Genomic DNA, 23,169 nt, shown 5'->3' with positions numbered 1-23,169 from the left:
TCCTTTGGAATGTTCCCAGCCTACAGACTTGATGGTGTAGACCTTCGAGGGTATGCCGCATGGTCTCTGATGGACAACTTTGAGTGGCTGAATGGTTACACAGTCAAGTTTGGACTGTACCATGTTGATTTCAGTCATGTGAACAGGCCTCGCACAGCCAGAGTCTCTGCCAGGTACTACACAGAGGTCATCACCAACAATGGCATGCCGCTGCCCCAAGAAGATGAGTTTCTCTATGGTCAGTTTCCCAAGGGCTTCATCTGGAGTGCGGCTTCTGCTGCATATCAGGTGAGGAGTTCAGGGCAGTTCAACAACACCTGTTGCATGCCTACTATGTGCCAGGTTCTGGGCTCAGTGCTGAGGAGGGCAGGCATGAGCAGGGGATTTTCTTAGACTGTGGGAGGGAAATGTGGGGTGCTGTCTGGGGAGTCTTGCAGGTCCTCCTCTCAGGGATGGGTGTTAGCAGGCAGAAACACTTAGCAAAGACATGCAAATATGAAGATTCTCTCCTTTTTTTTCTTACCTCATCTCCTCCAAGCCAGCAATTTACTCAACATGGCTATCACATGGGCTTGTCTGGTGTCTTAATAACATCATACCATTGCCTCATACATACCAAATTAAGCTTACTAATACAGAAAATATGAGAGTTTTGCATTTTTTCCCCAGAAAAATAAGAGAGAAAAGGCAAAGAGGGACATGCTCTGGCACTGAGTGTGCCATGGGGTGAGAACCACAGCTCTGCAGGGTTACAGCTAGACACAGGAAGGGGTAGGGATTTTTTCTGGGGCACAGGTTGCAGGCCTTGCTGGATTCTTAAGCCCTTATCCATGCAAGGGTGGGGAGAGTCTTGAAAACATTTAAGTCAACCCACATCTTGAATGATTAAATTGGTGTCAGTGAGCACCCATTCTGTTCAATATGGCAGTCAGCAGGCCTAATTCTTACCATTTGTGATGTTGAATATTCTAATTAGCAAAGTGGGGGGTATAAATTGAGAATGGATTCCTGATTATATGCCAACTGACTGTATTCTTTTTAAAATCTTTTATTTGGAAATCCTTTTTTTTGGTTTTCTTTACCTTTATTTTTGACTTTATTATTATTACTATTTTAAATTATGCTTTATTGATTATGCTGTTACAGTTGTCTCAATTCCTTTTCCCTTTGTTCCCCTCCACCCAGTGACGCCCCTCCCTCCAGTTTTCCGCCCCCCCTTAGTCCATGCCCATTGGTTGTGCATATAGTTCCTCTGAACATTTTCCTATCTACTTCACTCCCTCCTACTATGCTTCCTAATTCCTGCACCATCTCCCTCCCTTTTCCCCCTCCCCCTTCCCTGCTAACCTCCTCCCAAAATGTTCCCCATTCCTATAGTTCTCTTCCCAGTCTTGTTGTCTACTTAGTTTGCCTTCGTTTCGGTTCCCTAGCTTCTGTCATTGATTGTTGTGATACAGCTTTCATTTTAATGGTCATAGTTTTGATCCTTTCTCCTAAATACGTCCCTTTAACATTTCATATAACAGTAGTTTGGATCTGATGAACTCCTTCAGTTTTACTTTGTCCTGGAAGCACTTTCTCTGCCCTTCTATTCTAAATGACAGCTTCACTGGATAGAGTATTTGTGGTTGTAGGTTTTTGCCTTGCATTACTTTGAATATTTCTTGCCAGTCCCTTCTTGTCTGCAGAGTTTCTTTTGAGAAATCAGCTGACAGTCTTATTGAGACGCCTTTGTATATAATTCTCTTCTTCTCTCTTGCTGCTTTTAAGATTAACCTTTAGCTTTAATTTTTGACATTTTGATTATAATGTGTCTTGGTGTGGTTCTCCCTGGGTCCAGTTGTTTTGAAACTCTCTGTGCTTCCTGGACCTGTAAGTCTATTTCCTTCCCCAAGTTAGGGAAGTTCTGCTTCATTATTTTTTCACATAGTTTTTCCACTTCTAGTTTTTCTTCTTCACCTTCTGGCAACACTATGATTCGAATGTTGGCCCGTTTATAGCTGTCCAATAAGTTTCTGAGCTTCTCCTCATTTTCCTCACTTCTAGTTCCTCTTTCTGCACTGGTTGACTGTTTGTTCCTTCCCAGTGTTCTGATTTGTTGATTTGATCCCTGGTTTTCTTGCCCTCACCACTAGTTTCATATGTGTGTTTGTTCATTTCAGCAGGACTAGCCTTCATTCCTTCCCCGTCATGTTTAAGATCTGCTGTTGGGTCTGTAAGTGCTTTTATAAACAAAGCTCTGAACTGTGCCTCAGAAAGATTTTCTATCTGCTGCTTTGTTAGATTAGAAATTTGCTGTCTGGTTAGCTGCGTCACTGGGATCTCTATCATGTTCTGTGCCATCCTGACAGTTTGGTGTTTACCTTTGCTTCCTGCGCAGGGCTGTCACACCTCTTACGCTATAGGGGGCGAGGAGCCCTGTGCACTCGTAACAACTGGGCGTTTTCTGCGAGGGTAGGGGTCCAAGATGAATCCCTGCCATTCAATTTCCGCTGAGAGACCGGGAGCCTCCTCCTCCGTCCCCACCCCCACTGGGCCTCACAGTCCAAGGCAATGGGGGTCTGCCTTCCCTGGCTTTGGAATCGCAAGCTGACAGGTCTGGTCTGCAGCCAGGGGTGCTCCCTGGGTGCTTCTCGCCTCCCCCTAAATATGGGTGTCTGTGCTTACCACTGTCCTGCTGCCATCACTGCTGCTGCTGTGGATGGCAGAGCTTGACCTCTCCTCCCCGGCTTTGCCCCTCCTACCTGTCCGGATGAGCACTACTTCTTTATAACTTCATATATTGGACTTCCTTTTATTTTCTGGAACTTCTGGTTATTGCTGGTTTTGCGGTAGTTGTATTTCTTCTTAGTTATGGAGGGAAACGGGGCGTGTCAGTCTAGGCCTCCATCTTGGCTAGAAGTCTTCTGTGTTTGTTTGCTTCCATCTCCCATGGGGGGGCTGTCTCGGGTGGAGCCTTAGGGATTTGTCAGTAACAGGCGACCTGTTTCACCATGTTGTGGTGCTGTGTGCGGGGGAGGGGTCCGAGAGGGAACAATGCCACTTGCCCAGCACATGCCCCTTTTCCAGGCACTTCTCCCAGTTCTGCACCAGACTGGCGCCCCTCTAGCTGCTTCCCTGGCTGTTGTTTCCAGAGCGAGTGGGTCTGCGGACGTTTTAGGACCGTGGGGCCCTTTAAACAAGCAGACTCTGCTGAGCCCGGCAGTTTCTGCCTCCATCTCAACCCCCACTGGTTTGCACAGTCAAAAGCAATGAGATCTGATTTTCTCTGGAGCTGGGACAGTGAGCTACTCTGGTGAGGAGCTGGGAATGCCCCCCAGGTGTCCCTCCTGATTTTTTAAAATGTGTAGCTGCACTTTCTGCCGGCAGCTGTTGCCACTGCTGCCACCACCATGCCGTGTCCTCTCTGCCTGGGCTCTGCCCCTCCTACCTGTCTGGATGAGTATTTCTTCTTTATATCCTTGTTTGCTGGACTTCCATGAAGTTTGATTTTCTGGAACTTCTGGTTGTTTCTAATTTTGAGGTAGTTGTATTCCTTCTTAGTTGTGGAGGGAGATGTAGCATGTCTGTCTATGCCTCCATCTTGGCCGGAAGTCCTGGAAATCTTTTTAAATATAAAATTACAAAAATACTAGAGGACTCTCATATACCCTTTCCCCATATTCCTATTTACATTTCAGCACTTGCCTTATTCTCTCTCCTTGTATGTATATAATGTGTGTGTGTGTGTGTGTGTGTGTGTGTATGAAACTGACTTTACCACCTGAACAAGAAAAGTGTCTACCAGGTTTCTCTACCATAAAATTAATATGTATTTTGTAGTTACAAGTAATTTACGGTAAGCTACTTGGAAACTATATAAATATCCTGTTCCTTATCAAATTTCACCCACTAGTTTTAGCAACTGTTGATAATTTTTGCTTGAATTGGTTATTACTATTATAGTTGACAAATGGTGATTATCTAATTTCATTATTTCTTTACATTTATGTGGCCTTCAACAGAAAAGTTGAGCTTTGTCTTTTCTCCTACTTATTTATATTTTATCTATATGTAAATATATATTGCTATATAGTGTCAGTATGGTCTCATAAAGCTCTATTTTATTTAATGGGTGATACTTTTACTATCATTATGTGTTTAGATGCTCAAATGGACTCATATTTTGCCAGGCAGAGTGCTTGATCCTATGTCCTTCTAACATGGTCCATCATTCTCTGAGCACCTCTCTAATTCTTTCCCGTACAAGGTGTTCCTAGTTCATCTGGTACCTTTTCTGCCTGGCCCTGTAATCAGCCATTTCTCTAATGAGCACTGGTTCCTTTTATTGGATAAGGGCATTTAGAAACCAAGATGTAGGTGCTAAGTGTACTCACTTCTGCTGGGTATCATGACTTCTAGGCCCTCAGTGGACAAAGCTAGGAAGTATTTGTGTGCACACACATGTATACATATACTTGCACTTGCATTTGCTTCTACATTCGCCTCCATCTCTATTGGTTCACACTGATACCTCCAATTCCAGTCCAACAACAGAGGGTTACTGCTAGCTTTCCTATTTTCCATATTTGTAGTTCTTGCTCTAGTAATGAGAAACCAAGCTCCTAACATCCTCAACATAGTCCCTTACTGCTAAACTCCCTGCATTCACTAATATCCCAACCACCGAGGCCCTTTCCTTCACCCAGGTTGCCCACACAGGGTATGTGCTTGCCTCTCTCACAGGGGCTGTGCCGGACAAGCCTTGGTAAAAATGCCACACTCCTTTAGCTGCACCCAGTTGCATAATATCATAGCATATATGCTGAAGTGTTTTAAAGTAAATTACAGAAATTGTACCTGTCAAACTATGTAAGCTGGTAGCTAGTTGTTTGCCCAGTGGCTATGGTCAGTTTCCTCTAAGGCAGATGGGAAGACCAGAAGGAAGCCCAGAAAGTAGCAGATGTCCTGATTAGAAATTCTGCCTCCACGCCTGGCATCACTGGGATGTGTTTGGCCTTGATAGGGTTGAGGCATGTGGAATCATTCTTTTAAAGTTTTAGGGAGCACTCCCCATACACCAGACAAACACTGTTATGTTAACTAGTGGGATGCAAAGATGAAATACTGAGACCTTACAGTCTGTGGGAAGCCTGCCAGCAAGCGCATAGCTGCATAATGCAGAGTGGCAGCGCCGTGATGTCCAGAAAGTAGGTACAGAAAGCTGTTGGAGTCAGAAATCAGAGGGACAATGGAGAGCAACGGGAGGTGAGGGGGTAATTGGGACAACTGCTAAAGAACAACAATAAAAAAGGCAAAAATAAATAAATAGAAAGAAATCAGAGGGAGGCCACTGAAGGCTCCCAAAGGAGATGATGCAGACTTACATCCTGACCCAGGCTTTGCTGCTGACAGAAAGGAACTCATGAGGGCTTGACTGCATGACTTAATAAGACCATGTCTTGTCATCTTGAGATTGAAGGTGCATGGAGAGCAGATGGCAAAGGACTCAGTATTTGGGACACATTTTCTCACACACCACTGAAGGTTGCTAACAATGACAACGGTGATGTGGCCTGTGACAGTTATCACAAGATTGCCGAGGACGTGGTCGCCCTGCAGAACCTGGGTGTGTCCCACTATCGCTTTTCCATCTCTTGGTCTCGTGTCCTCCCAGATGGAACCACCAAGTACATCAATGAAGCGGGCCTGAACTACTATGTGCAGCTCATTGATGCGCTGCTGGCCGCCAACATCAAGCCCCAGGTGAGGTGGGGCCCTGGCCAGGACTGTCCACGTGGGGGACCAGCTGTTCCAGGGAGTACATTTACTTGTAAACAAAAGCTGTTTCAAATTTAATTTTTGAATTGTTAACAAATTCATGAGGAAAAGAATTCCAAACGCATAAAGGAGTCTGCAATGTAGATTTTCCTTCCATCCCTGACCCCGAGCCATTCAGTTCCCTTTTCATGGGCAGCCGAGTTTGCTAGGCTCTCATGTCCTTCTTCTGTGCATAGAAGCCAGCAGGTGTGTATTTGTGTATGTATATTTCTTTCCCCCTCTTTTTCATAATGATAAGATACTTGCTTTTATTCCGCAATATTTCTTACAGATATTTTCAAGTCCATACCTAGTGTCCTCATTTTTTTTCTTGTTATGTGGAATTGTTTGTAGCTTTTCTAATTACCTCACTGCTCATGGGCATCTTCCCTGTGACCTTTCTGCTCGTTTGCCATCATAACCAGTACTCCGATGAGTAACCATAGACATACAATCATCCACATGGGCAGTTTATCTGTGGATAAAGTATGTATATTCTTAAGCCATGAGTTATTATGAATAATACAGAAGCTCATTTGTGAGCTTGCTTTGCTATCACCAAAACTGTAAAACTTTATTTGAGGGCCTAAGAACACGCTTCCTTTCCCCGGGCCATTTATGATGGAGCGCAGGAGTTCTATGAAGCTCGCGTCTCCTCTGTTGTCATGGTTGGAGATTAGGCACCGTGGCCAGAGCACAATCCCCACATTACAGCCCCCCTTCTTCCCACCCCTCCTGTATCTGGGGAGAAAGTGCTTTCAGGACTTCTCCTCACACTGATCACCCTGCAGGAACCAACCGGCCATGGGGCAAGAGTGCTAGGCATGACGGGGGAGAAGGAGGCCAGGCGGCTGTCTTGCAGGGCCCCAAGAGCTGGATGGACAATGCCATTCGTTACATACCACACTTCAGAACAATGTCAGAGAGCACACAACTCAGAGACAAACGATTTTGTACCTCTTGAGGGCACAGAGACATGACAGAAAGGGAAAGTGTCTGGCCCGGGAACTTCAGGGAGGTATGGGTCTCAAATGAACAGGAGATTTTGATGGGTGGCCATGCAAGGGAAGGGCATTTCAGGCAGAGGGAAGGACTCGACCCAGGTTGACGATGCTTAGAGGCCCAGTGCAGACGAAGGTCAGTGGAGACCACAGCTTAGCCAAGGTGGGCTGTGTCAGGGGCATTAAGGGGAAGGCTGAGAGAGAAAGGCCACCTCATCAACATGGCCAGAAGTGTTCCCTCCCAGCAAATGGTTCCCTCCACAGGAGGAAGCTCCAGACACAGTAGATGGTGGCCTTGGGAGTGTCCCTTTACAAGTAGAATGGCTCCATCCTCCAGGGACCCTCCAAGTCTCAGGCTCTCAGCATTCTGTCCAGGCAGGTTCTGATTTGAGGCTACCCATCACTAACACTGAAGAGCAGTCAGGGTACCTCTTACTTCAGACCTCGCAATGATTGCAGGATGTGGAAGAGGCCTTAGTGCCTGAGCCCAGAGTGGGAGGTGCAAAGCTGGGGTGCAAACCCAGACTTCCTGACGCAGATGCATACATTTCTCGCTCTTCCAACTGCTGCCCGCCTCTACCACCAGAGGACCTTTGAGCCTTTTTTGTCATATCATTTGTCCTCAGCTTTAGCAGCAAACATGCTTCCTGTGAAAAGCAGGCTGATGGAACTGCTGATCTTGCTTTCTCACAGGTGACCATTTACCACTGGGACCTGCCCCAGGCCCTCCAGGATGTTGGAGGCTGGGAGAATGAAACCATTGTACAGTGCTTTAAAGAGTACGCCAATGTGCTCTTCCAGAGGCTGGGGGACAAGGTGAAGTTTTGGATCACACTCAATGAGCCCTTTGTCATTGCTTACCAGGGCTATGGCTATGGGACAGCTGCTCCAGGTAAGGTCCCAGGCCCAACCTGTCAGCTTTTTGGAGTGTGGCATTCTTAGCACCTGTAAGACATGAAATCAAGTAGCATTGGAGGAGGAGGCCAGGAGAGCCCCATGGAAGTGCCTCTGAATCCCTGCCTCCAGCTCAGGGCTGGCTGCATAACAGGCAGTACATTTTCCCTCTTGACACCACTTTTGCTGAACGTGAATCTCACATGTCAATGATTCCAAATGGCTTCATTTCTTTGCTCTGAGACTCGAAGTGCCTTAGATGGGAAGCTCCCTGAGTCAGGAACATGGCCTAATTGATATAGGAAAGGACTGTTCATTCATCAGTCTATACAGGTCCACAGTCTGTTTTCTGCAACTCCAAAATACCAATGTCTTAGGTCAGCGGTTCTCAACCTATGGGTCGCGACCCTTTTGGGGCTCAAACAAGCCTTTCACAGGGTTGCCTAAGACCATTGGGAAACACATTATATAATTACATATTGTTTTTGTGATTAATCACTATGCTTTAATTATGTTCAATTTGTGACAATTAAAATACATCCTGCATATCAGATATTTACATTATGATTCATAACAGTAGCAAAATTATAGTTATGAAGTAGCAACGAAAATAATTTTATGATTGGGGGTCACCACAACATGAGGAACTGTATTAAAGGGTCATGGCATTAGGAAGGTTGAGGACCACTGTCTTAGCTAATTGATTTGGCTGACCTGGGCTCAACCTGATTTGACCCAGCATGAGGCTGCTAATGGGCTTTATCCCACTTAGGTTCTGCTGCAGACACGTAAGCATCTGTGATTACAGAGAGCTGTTCTGGGCCCTGCTAGGGTGATATGTAAATATGTTACATGCAATTTCTTACTTTTCTAAGACAAAAAAAATCCCCTTTTGTTCCCAAACACATTTGACCCTAAAAGCTTTTGAATGAGGGATTGTGGACCTGTCCTTGCCCCTTTGAAACCATCTGGTTTCCCTTTTCTCTAGTTCTGAGCTTATGAGTAAATTTGTGTTCATCTGTGTGATCCTCATTATCACATGTAAAAACTAGGAAGAGTCACAGGGAGATTTGGAAACACTACCAGATGTGTCTCCCATGGGTCCTTGGTTGGCACTATGGTTTATCATTCCTTCAACACATGAGAAGGGGCCTCATAACATTGGCTCTCAAGGAATCTGTCAGCTGCTTCCATCAGCCAGATTCTCCAACCTTTGCTCTCACAGTGGGTTTCCCAGAGTGCCAGGATGTCAGCTCCAGAGGCAACTCCTTCTGGCTACTTTGCCTGAGACGTAGGAGCCACTCTTTGGGAAGGGATACAGAAGCACCACATTTATCGAGTACCTTGTGTTTACAGACAGTGCTGCTGGGACCTCCACATATACTATTTTATTTCTTTTTCCCAAGAACTCCGATTGCTTGTTGTGCAGAGGAAAAAACTAAAAGGTTGAAATAGTCACCCAGAGTTGTGCATGGCCCACTAGTAAGAAATGGAGCCAGGATTTAAATCCTTTCTTCCTAACACTGAAATCTACATTCTTCCTCCCAAACACATAGTGGATATCTATAGGCAGAGAGTGACACTCGGCCACACTGAGTCTTCATTGACATCCATGCATATGTTCCCAGGAATCTCTTCTAGGCCCGGCACAGGCCCCTACATTGTTGGCCACAACCTAATAAAGGCTCATGCTGAGGCCTGGCATCTTTACAATGACGTGTACCGCGCCAGTCAAGGTGGCATAATTTCCATCACCATCAGCAGCGACTGGGCCGAGCCCAGAGACCCCTCCAAGCAGGAGGATGTGGAGGCAGCCAGGAGATATGTTCAGGTCTGTTTTCCCTCTGGGTGTTGTTTTTACTATTACATGTTTCCCCTCTCCCAATCTGTCTAATGGAAATAGAATTAGATAGCAAAACTAAAGTGTAGGATCTAGGCCCTGTTTTGCCATTATCTGATTTTGTGAACTTGATAATATCACCTAACCTTTTGGACCTTAGTTTTCTCATCTATGAAGTGCAGGTGACCTACCTACCTCCTAGGTTTGTTGTGAAGAAAGTTCTTTGGGGTTATCATTTAGGTCTTAAAAAATTATTTGCACATGTAGTCCTTGCTTGGTATAATATTGGCTTGAAACTAACAAATAGAAAGAAATTCTCTCCCTCTGACTACAGTAGTTAGTAGAGCTGGGCTGCAATGTCACACTTAGCCTCTAGGTGTCACCATCTAATTTTATTTCCTCAGCCTAAGCATTCCTTAAATTAGGGAACTTTAGACTCTGTGAAATTCATTAAGTGTTCCTAATTTTCCAATTCCATGAGTTTAACATAAGTTTATCATCTTTTGGTAATGTAATTTCTCTCCCAGGAAGTAGAGACACTAGTAAACAGGTGCTAACAACACAACCCACTCCTCTTTAAAAAAAAAAAAAAAAAAAGGAGAGATTTTATTTACTTATTGTTAGAGAGAGGGGAAAGGAGAGAGAAAGAGAGGGAAAGAAACATCGATGTGTGAGATTTACAGTGCTTGGTTGCCTCTTGCATGACCCCAGCTGGGGACCTGGCCTGCAACCCAGTCATGGGCCCTGACTGGGAATCAAACTAGTAACCTTTCGATTGGTAGGCTGGCACTTAATCCACTGAGTCACACCAGCCAGCGTGACCCACCCCTTTAATCTGGGCCCTGACAAGAGAAGAGAGAAAAGAATGGCCTGCTCGTGGCACAGTTTTCCCCTGGCTCCTGTTAATCCCTCTCCCATGTTTCTATATCAGGAAAGATAGCAAGAGTCTTTCTAAACTGGTCCCCACCTTTGGCTCTGTGGAGGAGCCTGCAGACTGCAGAGCTCAGAGGGGACACCAAGAGCCTTGGTTTGCCACACTCTTCACAAGACAACTTGACAAAGGCAGTCAGATTAATAAATGAAAATAAAAGCTTGATTTTCCTATTTGTTAGCCAGCTGGGAAAGAAGTCTTGGAACAAAATTAGTGCATCCCTCACTTCAGACTCACAGAATATATTGAATTAGAGCAACACTTAGTTTTCTGAAATCAAAACTCCAAACCTTGGGAAATGTTAGGTTGTAGTCTCATTTGGCTGAGACACTTGCTGGTGACCCACAAGACAGACAGCAGCCCAGGAGCAGGACACACACATCCTCTGGTGAGATGAGCGTCTGCGGAAGGGTCTGCAGTTACCTCAGGATGCACAAAGCCTCTTTGACGCAAGTGTGTTCCAGGCCTCGTCTCTGGCTGAGAATGCAAGGCCCATAGTTGGGGCCGCAGCTGGCAAGTGAGGGGAGGACGTGGGGAGACAGAGAAGCCTTTCAGGACCGCAGCGTCATAGCATTTGGGTGCCTTTAAGGTGAGGGTGGCCTAGACCTCATTCAAGGAAATACATACAAAGTTCCCACTTTAGGAATCCAATGCCCATGAAAAACCATTCTTTGCCTGGCTGCGGGAACAGCCTTGCAGCTCAGCCCTCCCCAGAGTGTTCTGAGTGAGCCTCAGGCATGATGATGGGGAAGGACCCACTCCACAGTGAGAGAGGGAACCGCAGCCTCAAGGCTTGTAGGGTCTCCCTGTTTTCCTGTGGACCCTCTGAAGGGCAGCACTGACCGAGTTCTGGGCCAGTGCTCAGTCCCTGCATCTCCCGCATGCTGCCCTCAATGAGGTCACAGCACAGCAAACCAGAGGAGGTGAAAAGACCTTTGGGCACTTAAGCTGCCACATACAAACAGCCATGGGGAAGAGAGTTTAACAATGGGATCTGGAACAAAAAAGCAGAACAGAAACAGACTCATAGATACAGAGAACATTTTGACAATTGTCATGAGTCAGGGGATGGATAGAAAAGGTAAGGAGATTAAGAAGTACAGATTGGTTGTTACAGAGCAGCCATGGGATATAAAGTACAGCACAGGGAATAGTCAATAGTATTGTAATAACCATGTATGGTGTCAGATGGGTACTAGATTTACCAGGGTGATCACTTCATAAGATATATAAATGTCTAATCACAGGGTTGTACACTTGAAACTAATGTAATATTGTACATCAACTGTAATTTAAAAATAAAAAAAATTAAATGGCAACTACTAAATACCCTGCCAAAAAGAATGGGATTTGGGAAGAATGTGAAGGGGGGGGGGTGGTCTGAGGCCAGTGATTGCTGAGCAGGGAAGTGTCCAGGGGTGCCCACCTGTTAATGCTGAGGATGACTGTCCCCCCACCCTACCTGCAGTTTATGGGAGGCTGGTTTGCACATCCTATTTTCAAGAATGGAGATTACAACGAAGTGATGAAGACTCGGATTCGTGACAGGAGCCTGGCCGAAGGCCTCAACAAGTCTCGGTAAGGTTCTGGTGTCCACATGCCCAGACAGGAGAGGTCAGGGGGTGCATGGTCTATGGGGTTGAACTGAGGCTCTTGGGTGGAGCACAGTGGCGAGTGGCTGCTGGGGTCAGACAGGTGTGTCAGAGGTAAGTTACCGTATCTCTGAGCTTCCTTGCTCACTGGGAAGATTAAACATGATGGTGTATGTGAAGCTTTTAGCCCAGGATCTGGTATTGCTATGTGCTTGACAAAAGACAGTTCTTATTGTCATTATTATTATTCAGAACAGTCAGGAAATCGATCTCTAGGGCACCCACTTATCAACCCACTACCTCACTCCAAGGACAAATACCCTAGCTCATCCCATCATATCCCATCACCTAGGAGTGAATGTGGATACAGTGGGTGATAGCTCGCAGGTGCCTTTTGTCATTTGGCCAGCAGGGGACGATGGGTGGCACAAAGCCATCCTATTTCCTGGCTCACCTCTCTTCCCATCAAGGAAGTAATAGCAACGTCAACAACAGCTAACTTGTATCCATCTTCTATTGGTGCTTCTATTCCTATTTAATGATGAGGCACAAATATTAGAGCAAGATCATCCAGCTATTAAATGATGGAGCTGAGACAGGAAACCAGGCTGTCTGATTCCAGGGCCGACAGGGGGTTTGAGTCACGCAGCTGGGATTAGAGGTGTGGTATGTGGATGAGGCTGGAATGACTTGGCCTTATGGAAACTCATCCACAAGCTCCAGGTAACTCCTGTACCATAGTTCAAAAGGCCTTTGAGTCTTTCCCTCAAACTACCGCATACAGCCCAGCTGTAAGGATTAAATAACCCAGTCCCCACTCTCACAGCACACATCCCGGCCTGGTGAGGCCCTTGGCCGAGCAGCTGTGCCTAAAGGTCAGATGGACCAGCTCTGGTCTCCCACAAGCAAGAGCACTCCAGTCCATCAACACAACTTTGCTGAGTGCCCAGCTCAGATTCGGGCCCACCCTAGTCCGGCAGAGTCCACGTAAAGAGAAGCTTCCAAGTCTGGCTCCTCAAGTTGCCGACGCACCAGCTGGGGGGCCAGTAACCCTCATCACTCCAGGGCGGGCTGTGTAGACCCAGGGGACTTCATAACAAGGCAGCACATCAGCTGCGCTGGGCCTTCACAATGAGTAGCATTTGGGAGAACAGAGGGCATTCCATCCGAGGGGAAGGGAGCAAGCAACAGCCTGTGTAACTGACAGCAGTGGAAGATTGGCCTGGTGACAGTGGAGTGGCCAAGGCCACCCAGTAAAGGGCCTGGAGACCAGGTAGAGGGATTCAGCTTTGATGCCTTGGGCCCTGAGGAGCCACTGCTGGCTCCTGAGCAAGGGGAGTGAGGGGTGTGATAGGACTGGGCTTGACTGTTCTCCCAGAGGTTTCAGAAACCTCGGGGAGGGAAGGTTTTTGATGCCTCAGGTTAATGGTAGCAGGAAGGTCAAGATGAAGGCGTCAGATGCCTAAGCAGGGCAATCTCTAAGCAACCCTAAACTAGCAGCACCAGGGTCTCCCTGTCAGAAGGCATAGGTAGTCAGATTTGGCTGAGAGGAACCTGTAAGTGCTGTACACAAGTGCATATTAACCCAATTTTATAGGGAAGTCTCAGAGTACATGAAAAATGCTCCAGCATGTCCTGGCTGGTGTGGCTCAGCAGATTAGAGTTCTGGCCTGTGAACCCAATGGTTGCTGGTTCGATTACCAGTCAGGGCACATGCCTGGGTTGCTGGCCAGGTTCCCTGTTGGGGGTGTGTGAGTGAGAGGCAGCTGATCAATGAATCTCTCATACATTGATGTTTCTCCACCTCTCTTTCTTCTTCCCTTCTCTCTAAAAATAAATAAACTCTTAAAAAAAGAAAAAGAAAAATGCTCTAGCAAATGTTTATTTTTAAAAAATACAGTAAAATCATGTGAGAAAAATTCAAATCTCAAAAGTTCAACAAACTTAATTTGCAAAAATATTTCCCCTACTAATAAGAATAAAATTTGGAGCCCTTGCTGCTGTGGCTCACTGGATTGAGCATCGGCCTGAGAACCAAGTGTTGCTGGTTCGATTCCCAGTCAGGGCATACGACTAGGTTGCACATCAGGTCCCCAGTTGGGGGCACGTGAGAGGCAACCACACACTGATGTTTCTCTCTCTCTCTTTCTCCTTTCCCCTCTCTCTAAAATAAGTAAACAAACAAACAAAATTGTTAAAAAAAATAAAAGAATAAACTTTGGGAAAAAGAGGCAAGCCTAAGCAAACCACAACAAAGCAGATTATGGAAACACAAATTTAAAAAGATTATTATAGCCTTAAGGCTTAGTCTTAAGATATGTACCTTAGATGTGTTCTTGATTTCAAAATCTATCACAGATAATATCAGACATTGCACATTAATTTTTGAAGGAAATAAAAATGTGTGTGTGTGTGTGTGTGTGTGTCCCAGAAAGGGAGGTTTATAAATAAAGAGTAGCTTGTAGTTTCATTTTGCCAACAGGAAGATAAAGGGTCTTGTGACACAGAGGGAAGTGAGGTTTGCGGCCTGGTAGGAGGGGCCTCTGGTGCTTTCAGCAGCAGCTGAAAGGGCCTCTCCTTGCTCCTTGCCAGCTGCACCCTAGTCACCGCTTACTCAACATGCCCAGGACACTCTCCGCCCACAGCATGACTGTTCCCGAAGCTCCACACCCTTAATGGCTCCTTCCACGCAGGCTCCCGGAGTTCACGGAGAGTGAGAAGAGGAGGATCAATGGCACCTATGACTTCTTTGGGTTCAATCACTATACCACTGTCCTGGCCTACAATCTCAACTATGACTCTTGGATCTCTTCCTTTGATGCAGATAGGTAAGACAGCCAGCAGGGCCACCTAGAACAATCTTCAGAAAAGACAGTAAGCTGCCCCTTTGCCCACCTCTTACTTTGAGGCCTGCACAGCCTCAGAAAACCGCCTCCTGATGCTGTTCATCTTGGGGTTTGTAAGATGAGGCCTGTCTCCTAAGACACTGAATCAGACCCCATCAGTGTGACAGTAGTAACACAGGCTGGGAATTCCAAGACACTTCCCATTGAGATAGACATGCTTGGAGTTTTAAAATCATGTTTTTTGAGATAAATCTTTTTCTTCCCTCTTCTTTTTTTGTCAGATTTGTTTTACTTATCAGATGTATTTCAGTTAAAATAACAATAAGGGTTGCCCTGGCTGGTGTGGCTCAGTGGATTGAGCACTGGCCTGCGAACTGAAAGGTCACCAGTTTGATTCCCAGTCAGGGTACATGCCCGGGTTCTGGCCCACGTCCACAGGTGGGGGCCTGAGAGAGGCATCCACACACTGATGTTTTTCTCCCTCTTTCTCTCTCTTCCCCTCTCTCTAAAAATAAATAAATAAAATCTTTATAAAAAATTACAGTAAGGGTTTTTTCCGTATCTAAATAACTGGGTTTTATTTGAAATATATGACTCTGCCGACACTTAAGCTTCTGTGCCTCTCCTAGCAGGTGCTCCTTTGGCACAAGCTGCAGCCCTCTCTCGTCCTTCACTGTAGAGAGTGGCAGGGTCTTGGGCACTTGAAGCAGACCCCAGCCTATTGCTCCCTGTCATCAAATAAATGGGTTGGTGCCTGTGCCACTGACCAGATGCAGGTGGCTCAGGGAAGTCCATCCTCTGAAGACATAAAACGCACGTCCCACTGGAGATTGTGGCCAGGGAAAACCAGAGCCCTTTCCCATCTAGCGTGAGGTGTGTTAACAGAGAGCCTGTGGAGGGTCAGGCCCACGAGTAAGACCATGCCACTGTGCATGGGGGAAGCTAGAAGAACAGAGAGCTGAAGTGGCCTGTCCAGGTACACCAGCATTGAGTAGTGCAACTAGAAGTTATGAAGAGAATGTGAGGCTATCTGACTATGCTGGCTTTACTTAGACTCTCAAGTCTAGGCAAAGCCTAAGGTTTTTCCTAGTTTAAATCCTGTTTTGTCTTTTGTGCAATGGGCCTCTAGGAATTCACAAAACAAGACCTAATTTTGTGTTTGAACTGGTAGGGGAGTTGCCTCCATTGCAGATCGCTCTTGGCCTGAATCTGGCTCCTTCTGGCTGAAGATGACACCTTTTGGCTTCAGAAGGATCCTGAACTGGTTAAAGGAGGAGTACAACAACCCCCCGATTTACGTAACAGAGAATGGAGTGTCCCAACGGGGAGAAGTTGGCCTTAATGACACTGCAAGGATCTACTACCTCCGCAGTTACATCAACGAGGCACTCAAAGGTATGACAGGCCTACCCTTCCTCCCTGTGACAGTTCACTGTGCAAACATCTGCTACCATCTGCATTAGGGTGGTATTGAATCCACAAACCCCCATAATAAGAAAGGTGAGGCGTCTGATTTTGCTGGGTTTAGCTATTCTCTGAGGTTTTTCCTTCCTAAATTTAATGGACAAATCCAGTTGCCCATTACAGCTCGACCTGAGTCCCTGGCTGGAACTATTGGCTTTCCTTGATCCTCACCGACATCCCATGTCCCTGAGCTGCAGCGCACTCCTGAAGACGATCTGGGCAGGCGCCAAGAGGAATGCACTGGGGGCAGCTGGTATCTGTAGGGTTTTTTGTTCCCCAAGCAAAAGTCTGAAATCCTCAGCTCAGCAGAACTTGGGATGAGGCTATGGCAAGGAAACAGTCATGCTGGTAAAAGAATAAGAAATTTAAAAAGAGAATGAGCAATGCAGCAGCAAAAATGAACTATTAGAAAATCCTATTCCAGCTAAAAAAGTTTCCAAGGGCCATTTATTTCCTGTAGAGAGGAGCACAGTCTGCCCATGTTTCTGACTCCCACTCAGGGCTGAGCCTTTCTAGAAAAATGCTGATGGCTCTGCAGCTTCATCCACAGAGGACCAGATAACAAATGCTGCATGCAAGGGATAAACAGCTTTCTCAAAGAACTAAAAAGAAAAGCTCCCCTTGACCTGCAGGTGGGACCTGGGGGAGAGCCCTGGGCAGGCCTGTCGGAAAGAGGTCTTACAGGGAAGCTCATGCCGGGGCCTCTGTTTGGACAGCTGTGCAGGATAAGGTGGACCTTCGCGGATACACCGTTTGGAGTGTGATAGACAACTTTGAGTGGGCCACAGGCTTCTCGGAGAGGTTTGGTCTACATCTTGTGAACTACACTGACCCTTCTCTGCCAAGGATTCCCAAAGCGTCAGCCAAGTTCTACGCCTCTATCACCCGGTGCAATGGCTTCCCTGACCCGGCGGCAGGCCCACACCCTTGTCTCCAGCCACAAGGTGAGATGTAGCTCTGGGACAGATTATAGCTGGAGTGTGAGGCGTGAGAGGAGCCTTTTTCTGTCATTTCTTCTAGTTTATTACCCTCCTCTTGGCCTCTCCATTCCCTCATTCATTCAACAAATATTATTTTCTTTGAATGTTCTTAGGATGAAACAAGTAACTTAGAGTTAAAGTTACATCTAGAAACAAGGCCCTAGTCTGGGAATAGGAGGTCTAGAGTCTTGTCCCATCCCAAGCACTGACCTGCTGTGTGACCTTGGGCAGGAAACTAGGCTAATGTGAAGATCAAATATAACAATTGAAAACACATTGCCTGGTATAATGTAAGATGCCCAATATTTGTTGAATTACTAAAAAATATAAATTATTATTCAAATATGAGACAAATATAAGTTATCCAATTTAGAGTAGACTTGAATTGCTGAGAGATGTTTAAGAAATAAAACTACTTAACTTCAGAGGCTAGGAACACGGTGAAAGAGATGTGCATCTCAGCAATGCGCTTACTCTGGGTACCTGTATAGAACTTCTGTATTCCAAGGACCTAGCTTGGGCTTAATATAGGTCAACACAACTCCCACAACCACATATGTACTAGTGTGTAAACTGCTCTTTGTTGCCCTCTCCTAGATACTGGACCCACCGTCAGCCCCAGCAGAGAAGAGGAAGTTCAGTTCCTGGGGCTAGCACTAGGTACGACAGAAGCCCAGACAGCTTTGTATGCCCTCTTTTCTCTTGTGCTTCTTGGAGTCTGTGCTGTGGCATTGCTGTCGTTCAAGTACTGTAAGCGCTCCAAGCAAGGGAACACGCAACCAGCCCAGGAATTAAGCCCCATTTCCTCATTCTGACCACAAGCTATCATCTGTCAGTTCTGCAACATAAGCCTAGTTTGTGTACCTTTGCCACCCACAAAACTCCTTAGCATTTTATATTCTGTCCATACCAGACTTCTTCATCAAGGCCTTCTGTAGTGTCAAAGACTAACCTTAAAAGGATTTCAGGTCCCTCATGAAAATGGAAGTATCTGCATCTTGCCCCGGTATCAGGAATTCATTTGGGCATTAGAACACCCTGCAACTGACTCTTGTGAAAATGTGCAGATACTTAACTCATCTAGTGGTCCTGTGAGCCACTTAATCTAACTGTGCAGTTTCAAGTTTAAGAGATTTTAAAGATAGAAACAGGAGTAAAAACTGTAGCAATCCTTTTTCTGTGAAATGAACTCCGTGGCAGACTACAATGTCATCTCCTACCCTGTCTTCAAACTCCCTCCCAGCCTCATACCATGTGTTTCTCAGAAAATAAAAATGGTACTGTTAACTGTGTGATCACTATCCTGAGTGATTCTCCTTGAGAAAGTAGATTCCACAGAAGTTATGAAGTCACACCAGCTCTTTGGAGTGTCTAAGCTTTCCCACAAGACCAAGGCTTTCTGCTTTTTATATATATATATATATATTTTCTGGGTTAGAGAAATCATAACAAAGCGATGAACTGCAAATCTTTTATTCCAACCACTGCCACGTTTTATGTCCTTCCTGCCTTTCCCTTGTGTGTAGGCAGAGTTTTAAGGACCTAAGTATGGTCTTCAAGGCCCATATGATTTCACCTTGGTTCACATAGCCCGTTCCCTTGTTCCTCTCTCAACCTGTGGCACTTTCTAAACTGCATCTAAATCCTTGGCTACCCCACACTCTAAGTCTTTGCAAATACTATTGCTTCTGCCTAGGATGCCCTTTCTTCTGAAAATGCCTTAAGTTTCAGCTCAGGTATGTACTTTCCCCTGTGGGGAAAGCTGCCCTGAATTCCCCAGGCAACACTCCTTGGACTTTGCTTGTAAATACCCGCTATGACTACATCACACTGCAATTGCAAATCTCCCTGCTATCAGCTTCTTGAGGTCAAAAGACCATGTCTCACTGTCTCTAGCAAGCACATTTTGGAGACAGGGCACTGAAAGCACATCTGCCCCTTTTGTGAGTTTATTCAAGTAGTGGTGGGAGTACAGAAAGATGTGGTCATATCAATTCCCCTAGAAATGTCCTGATGAGACAGTCTCAGCGAGGACCACTTAACAACTTATTTGGTCTATATATCCTTTCTAGGTATCTGTGAGATATATTTTTAAATAAAGCGTAGGTCCTGGCTGGGTAGCTTAGTTGGTTAGAGCATCGTCCCAATACGCCAAGGTTGATGGTTCGATCCCCAGTCAGGGCACATTCAAGCAGCAACCAATGGATGCATAAATAGGTGGAACAACTAATCGATGCTTTTCTCTCTCCCCCCTTCCTCTCTCTAAAATCAATAAATTTAAAAAATAGATTTAAGAAATTTTCAGTACTTCCTGTCAAGATGGCGGAGTAGGTAAATGCTGGGCTCGTCTCCTCCCATGGCCACATAAAAATTATAACTAAATTAGAGAACAATCAACCTAGAGAACCATCTGAAGACTAGCTGAACAGAAGTCCTACAACTAAGGCTATAAAGAAGCCGCATCATGGAGGCTGGTAGGAGGGGGAGATGTGAAATGGGCAGGTCCCACACCAATTATGTGGTGATTAAGAATAGGGAGGGTATCTTCACTGTGGAGATTCCCCCCTCTGAGTAGTGTGGTGTCCAAGCCACACATAGGTCTCCCCAGCCCAGGGCACCAGTACCAGGGACAGGAGTCCCTACATCTGGCTGTGACAACCAGTGAAGATTGCATCCTAGCAAGACGGAGGACTGCTGGAGACAGGTGCTCCTCTTGGAGAGGGGTGGGCATGCACAGACTTATTTGCACACACACTTACTTGATCTAGGCTCCAACACAGGAGAAGCAGCTCCTAAAGCACCAGGCACAGATGAGAGGAACTAAACTAACTTCAAAGAAAGGGCTAAAGGCACAGGGGGTCAGGACAGCTCCCTCTAGGACACAAGTGTTGGCAGGCTACATCGTTGCTTTGCTGAGTGTTCGTCTTACCCAGCCAGCAGGCTCAGAGAGGTACCAAATTGGTGCTCTCCAGGCTAACATGGCTCTCCCCACCCAATTCACGCACCTGACCAAGTCTCTTCTGGCAGCTTTTCCACAAAAGCAGCCTGCCTCAGTTCATGCTGTGGACTTTCCCAAAACCTCTCAAGGGTCCACAAACCCCAAACAAACAGTGGCTGGCCTCAGTTTGCCTCGTAGCTCTTGCTAAGTGGCCCTAAGCCCAGCACAAGCAACGACTGGTCTCAGCTTGCACTGTAACCCCTATCAGGTGGTCCCAAGCCCAGCACACGCAGCAGCCAATCTAGGCCTAGAATGTAACTTCAACTAAGCCTGGCACCTTGGCCGGCCTTGGAGTCCCTCTCAAGAGGCTCCAGAACCAACACACATTGTGGCTGGCTTCAGATAACACAAGAGTACCACCCAACAAGCTTCACAAATGACATACCCAAAGGGCAGACTTGGCTGGCGCCAGAGCTCTGCTAAAGTGACTCCTGCTCTGTGGTGTCAGCTATCACACAGCAGCTTGTCTGCTGCAGTCACAGTCAGTCAGCCTGAGGTCAACCCCATCCACTAATATGACAACAGCAACCAAGGCTAAACTACAACAGAAAGGCACACACAACCCACACAAGGGATACCCCTGGAGCAACTGACTCAAGGGATCAGGAAGGCTGCACCACTGGGTCCCACAGGACACCTACTACATAAGGCCACCCCACCAGAACAGGGAGACATAGCAGATCTACCTAATACATAGAAACAAATGCACGGAATCAGCCAAGAAGAGACGAACATGTTCCAAATGAAAAGCAGGACCAAACTCCAGAAAAGAAACTAAACAAAATAGAGGCAATCAATCTACCAGATGCAGAATTCAAAATATTGGTTATAAGGATGCTCAATGAACTTCAGGGGAGAAATAGAAGAACTCAGAACTTCAACAAAGGGACAGAAAACATTAAAAAGAACCAGTCAGGAATGAACAAATAATACAATAACTGAAATGAATACATTAGAGGAAATAAACAGCAGATGAGAAGCAGAGGATCAGATCAGCTATCTGGAAGACAAGGTAGTTGAAAACACTCAAGACAGCAAAAAGAAAAAAAGAATTTTTAAAAACGATAGGTTAAAAGACCTCTGGGACAACATCAAACACACCAACATCTGCATTACAGGCATACTATAGGAAGAATAGAGAGCAAGGAATTGAAAACATATTTGAAAAAATGACTAAAAACTTCCCTAATTTGGTAAAGGAAAAAGACATGAAAGTCCAGAGTACAAAACAAGATGAACCCAGAGACCCTGACTGGTGTGGCTCAGTTGGCTGGGCATCATTTCGCAAAATAAAAGGTCGCTGGTTTGATTCCAGGTCTAGGCACATGCCTGGACTGTCGGGTCAGTCCCAGGTCAGGACACGTACAAGAGGCAACTGACTAGTTTCTCTCTCAATCAATGTTTCTTTCTCTCTCCTTCCCTATCCCCCTCTCTATAAATAAAACGTTTTTTAAAAAAGATAACCCTAGAGGCCCACACCAAGACATATCATAATTTAAATGCCCCACGTTAAAGAGAGACTCTTAAAAGCAGCAAGAGAACAGTAGTTAATATATAAAAAGGCACTCCCCCATAAGATTGGCAGCTAATTGCTCAACAGAAAATTCCCAGGCCAGAGAAATTGGTCTGCAATACTAAAAGTGATGAAAATCAAAGGCCTACAGCCAAGATCACTCTACCCAGTAAGGCTATCACTTAGAATCAAAGGAGAGATAAACAGAAAGATAAACACAAGAAAAAGCTAAAGGAGCATAAATAAAATATAATTAAAAAATAAAAAACAATAGAAAAAAAAGACTTCATCACCACTGATGCAGTACTATAAGAAAAGTTAAAGGGATTTCTTTAAAAAGAAAAAATCAACAATATGAATAACATAGGAGAGAAAAAAATTCTCACTGATGACCACAGAGGACCAACTATAAAGCTACAAATATTAAAAGACAAAAGTAGGATGATAATGTGTAATTATAACAATTAATGAATACACATACACAAAGGAAAAAATAGTAACAAATATATAAACGGGGATGGGTGATTTTAGAATATATTGAAACTCGTGTAACTATCAACTTAAAATAGACTGTTATAAACAGCTTGGTATACATGAAGCACATGGTCACCACAAACCAAAAATCTACAAGTGAGAGAATAAAGGAAAAGGAATCCAAACGCAAAACTGCAGAAAGCTATCAATATGTAAGAGAAGAGAGTAAAAGAATAAGGAACAGAGAACTACAGAAACAATAATAAAATTAATCAATTTTATTATAAAATGGCAATAACTATATACCTATCAATAATTATTTTATATGGAAATGGACTAAATGCTCCAATGAAAGGCATAACGTGGCTCTTTTCTGTGGTGCCAAGCCCTAGACATCTCTCAGGAAAACTGGAACAAGAACTGTAAGACTAGGGGTAAGAAAGAGCCCCTACATAAGAAGTGAAAATATGAGCTGGGACACCCTGCTGGCAACACCGAGACAGTCCACGTGCGGGAGGTAACAAGAAGTATCGAGCCTTGAGGCTGGAAGTGGGCAACTTCTCCTGGGGTGCTCAGAGTGTAGTACATGCAAAACAAAGATTATTGATGTTGTCTACAATGTTCGCAACAGTGAACTGGCCCACACTAAGACCCCAGAAAAGAACTGCATCATGCTCACTGACAGCACACCGTACCAACAGGCTGCAAGAAGGGGGCCATGCTGACTCCTGAGAAGGAAGAGATTATAAACAAAAACAATCTTAGAAAATTTAAAAAACATAACATAAAGGAAAAAGAATGCCACAATCAGCTGTCTCCTGGAGGAGCAGTTCCATC

The 23,169-nt window shown here is 45.4% G+C and overlaps 1 protein-coding gene across 1 annotated transcript in view; it reads left to right on the top strand.

Moving 5' to 3' along the window:
- Positions 1-18,639, top strand: part of LCT (lactase) — a 54,513-nt gene extending 35,874 nt beyond the window's left edge. Inside the window, exons 9-17 of the mRNA XM_090279507.1 lie at positions 20-288; positions 5,455-5,745; positions 7,494-7,692; positions 9,323-9,525; positions 11,934-12,043; positions 14,751-14,885; positions 16,075-16,298; positions 17,084-17,311; positions 17,945-18,639. Coding sequence (XP_090135633.1) covers positions 20-288; positions 5,455-5,745; positions 7,494-7,692; positions 9,323-9,525; positions 11,934-12,043; positions 14,751-14,885; positions 16,075-16,298; positions 17,084-17,311; positions 17,945-18,162 — 1,877 coding nt within the window. The 3' untranslated portion in view covers positions 18,163-18,639. The remainder of the gene's footprint in view (positions 1-19; positions 289-5,454; positions 5,746-7,493; positions 7,693-9,322; positions 9,526-11,933; positions 12,044-14,750; positions 14,886-16,074; positions 16,299-17,083; positions 17,312-17,944) is intronic.
- The last annotated feature ends 4,530 nt before the right edge of the window (positions 18,640-23,169 follow it).

This window comes from Furipterus horrens, unplaced genomic scaffold (assembly GCF_987537825.1).
Source record: "Furipterus horrens unplaced genomic scaffold, mFurHor1.1.pri manual_scaffold_1, whole genome shotgun sequence".
Taxonomy (NCBI): Eukaryota; Metazoa; Chordata; class Mammalia; order Chiroptera; family Furipteridae; genus Furipterus; species Furipterus horrens.
This window is presented reverse-complemented; position numbering and strand designations above follow the sequence as displayed.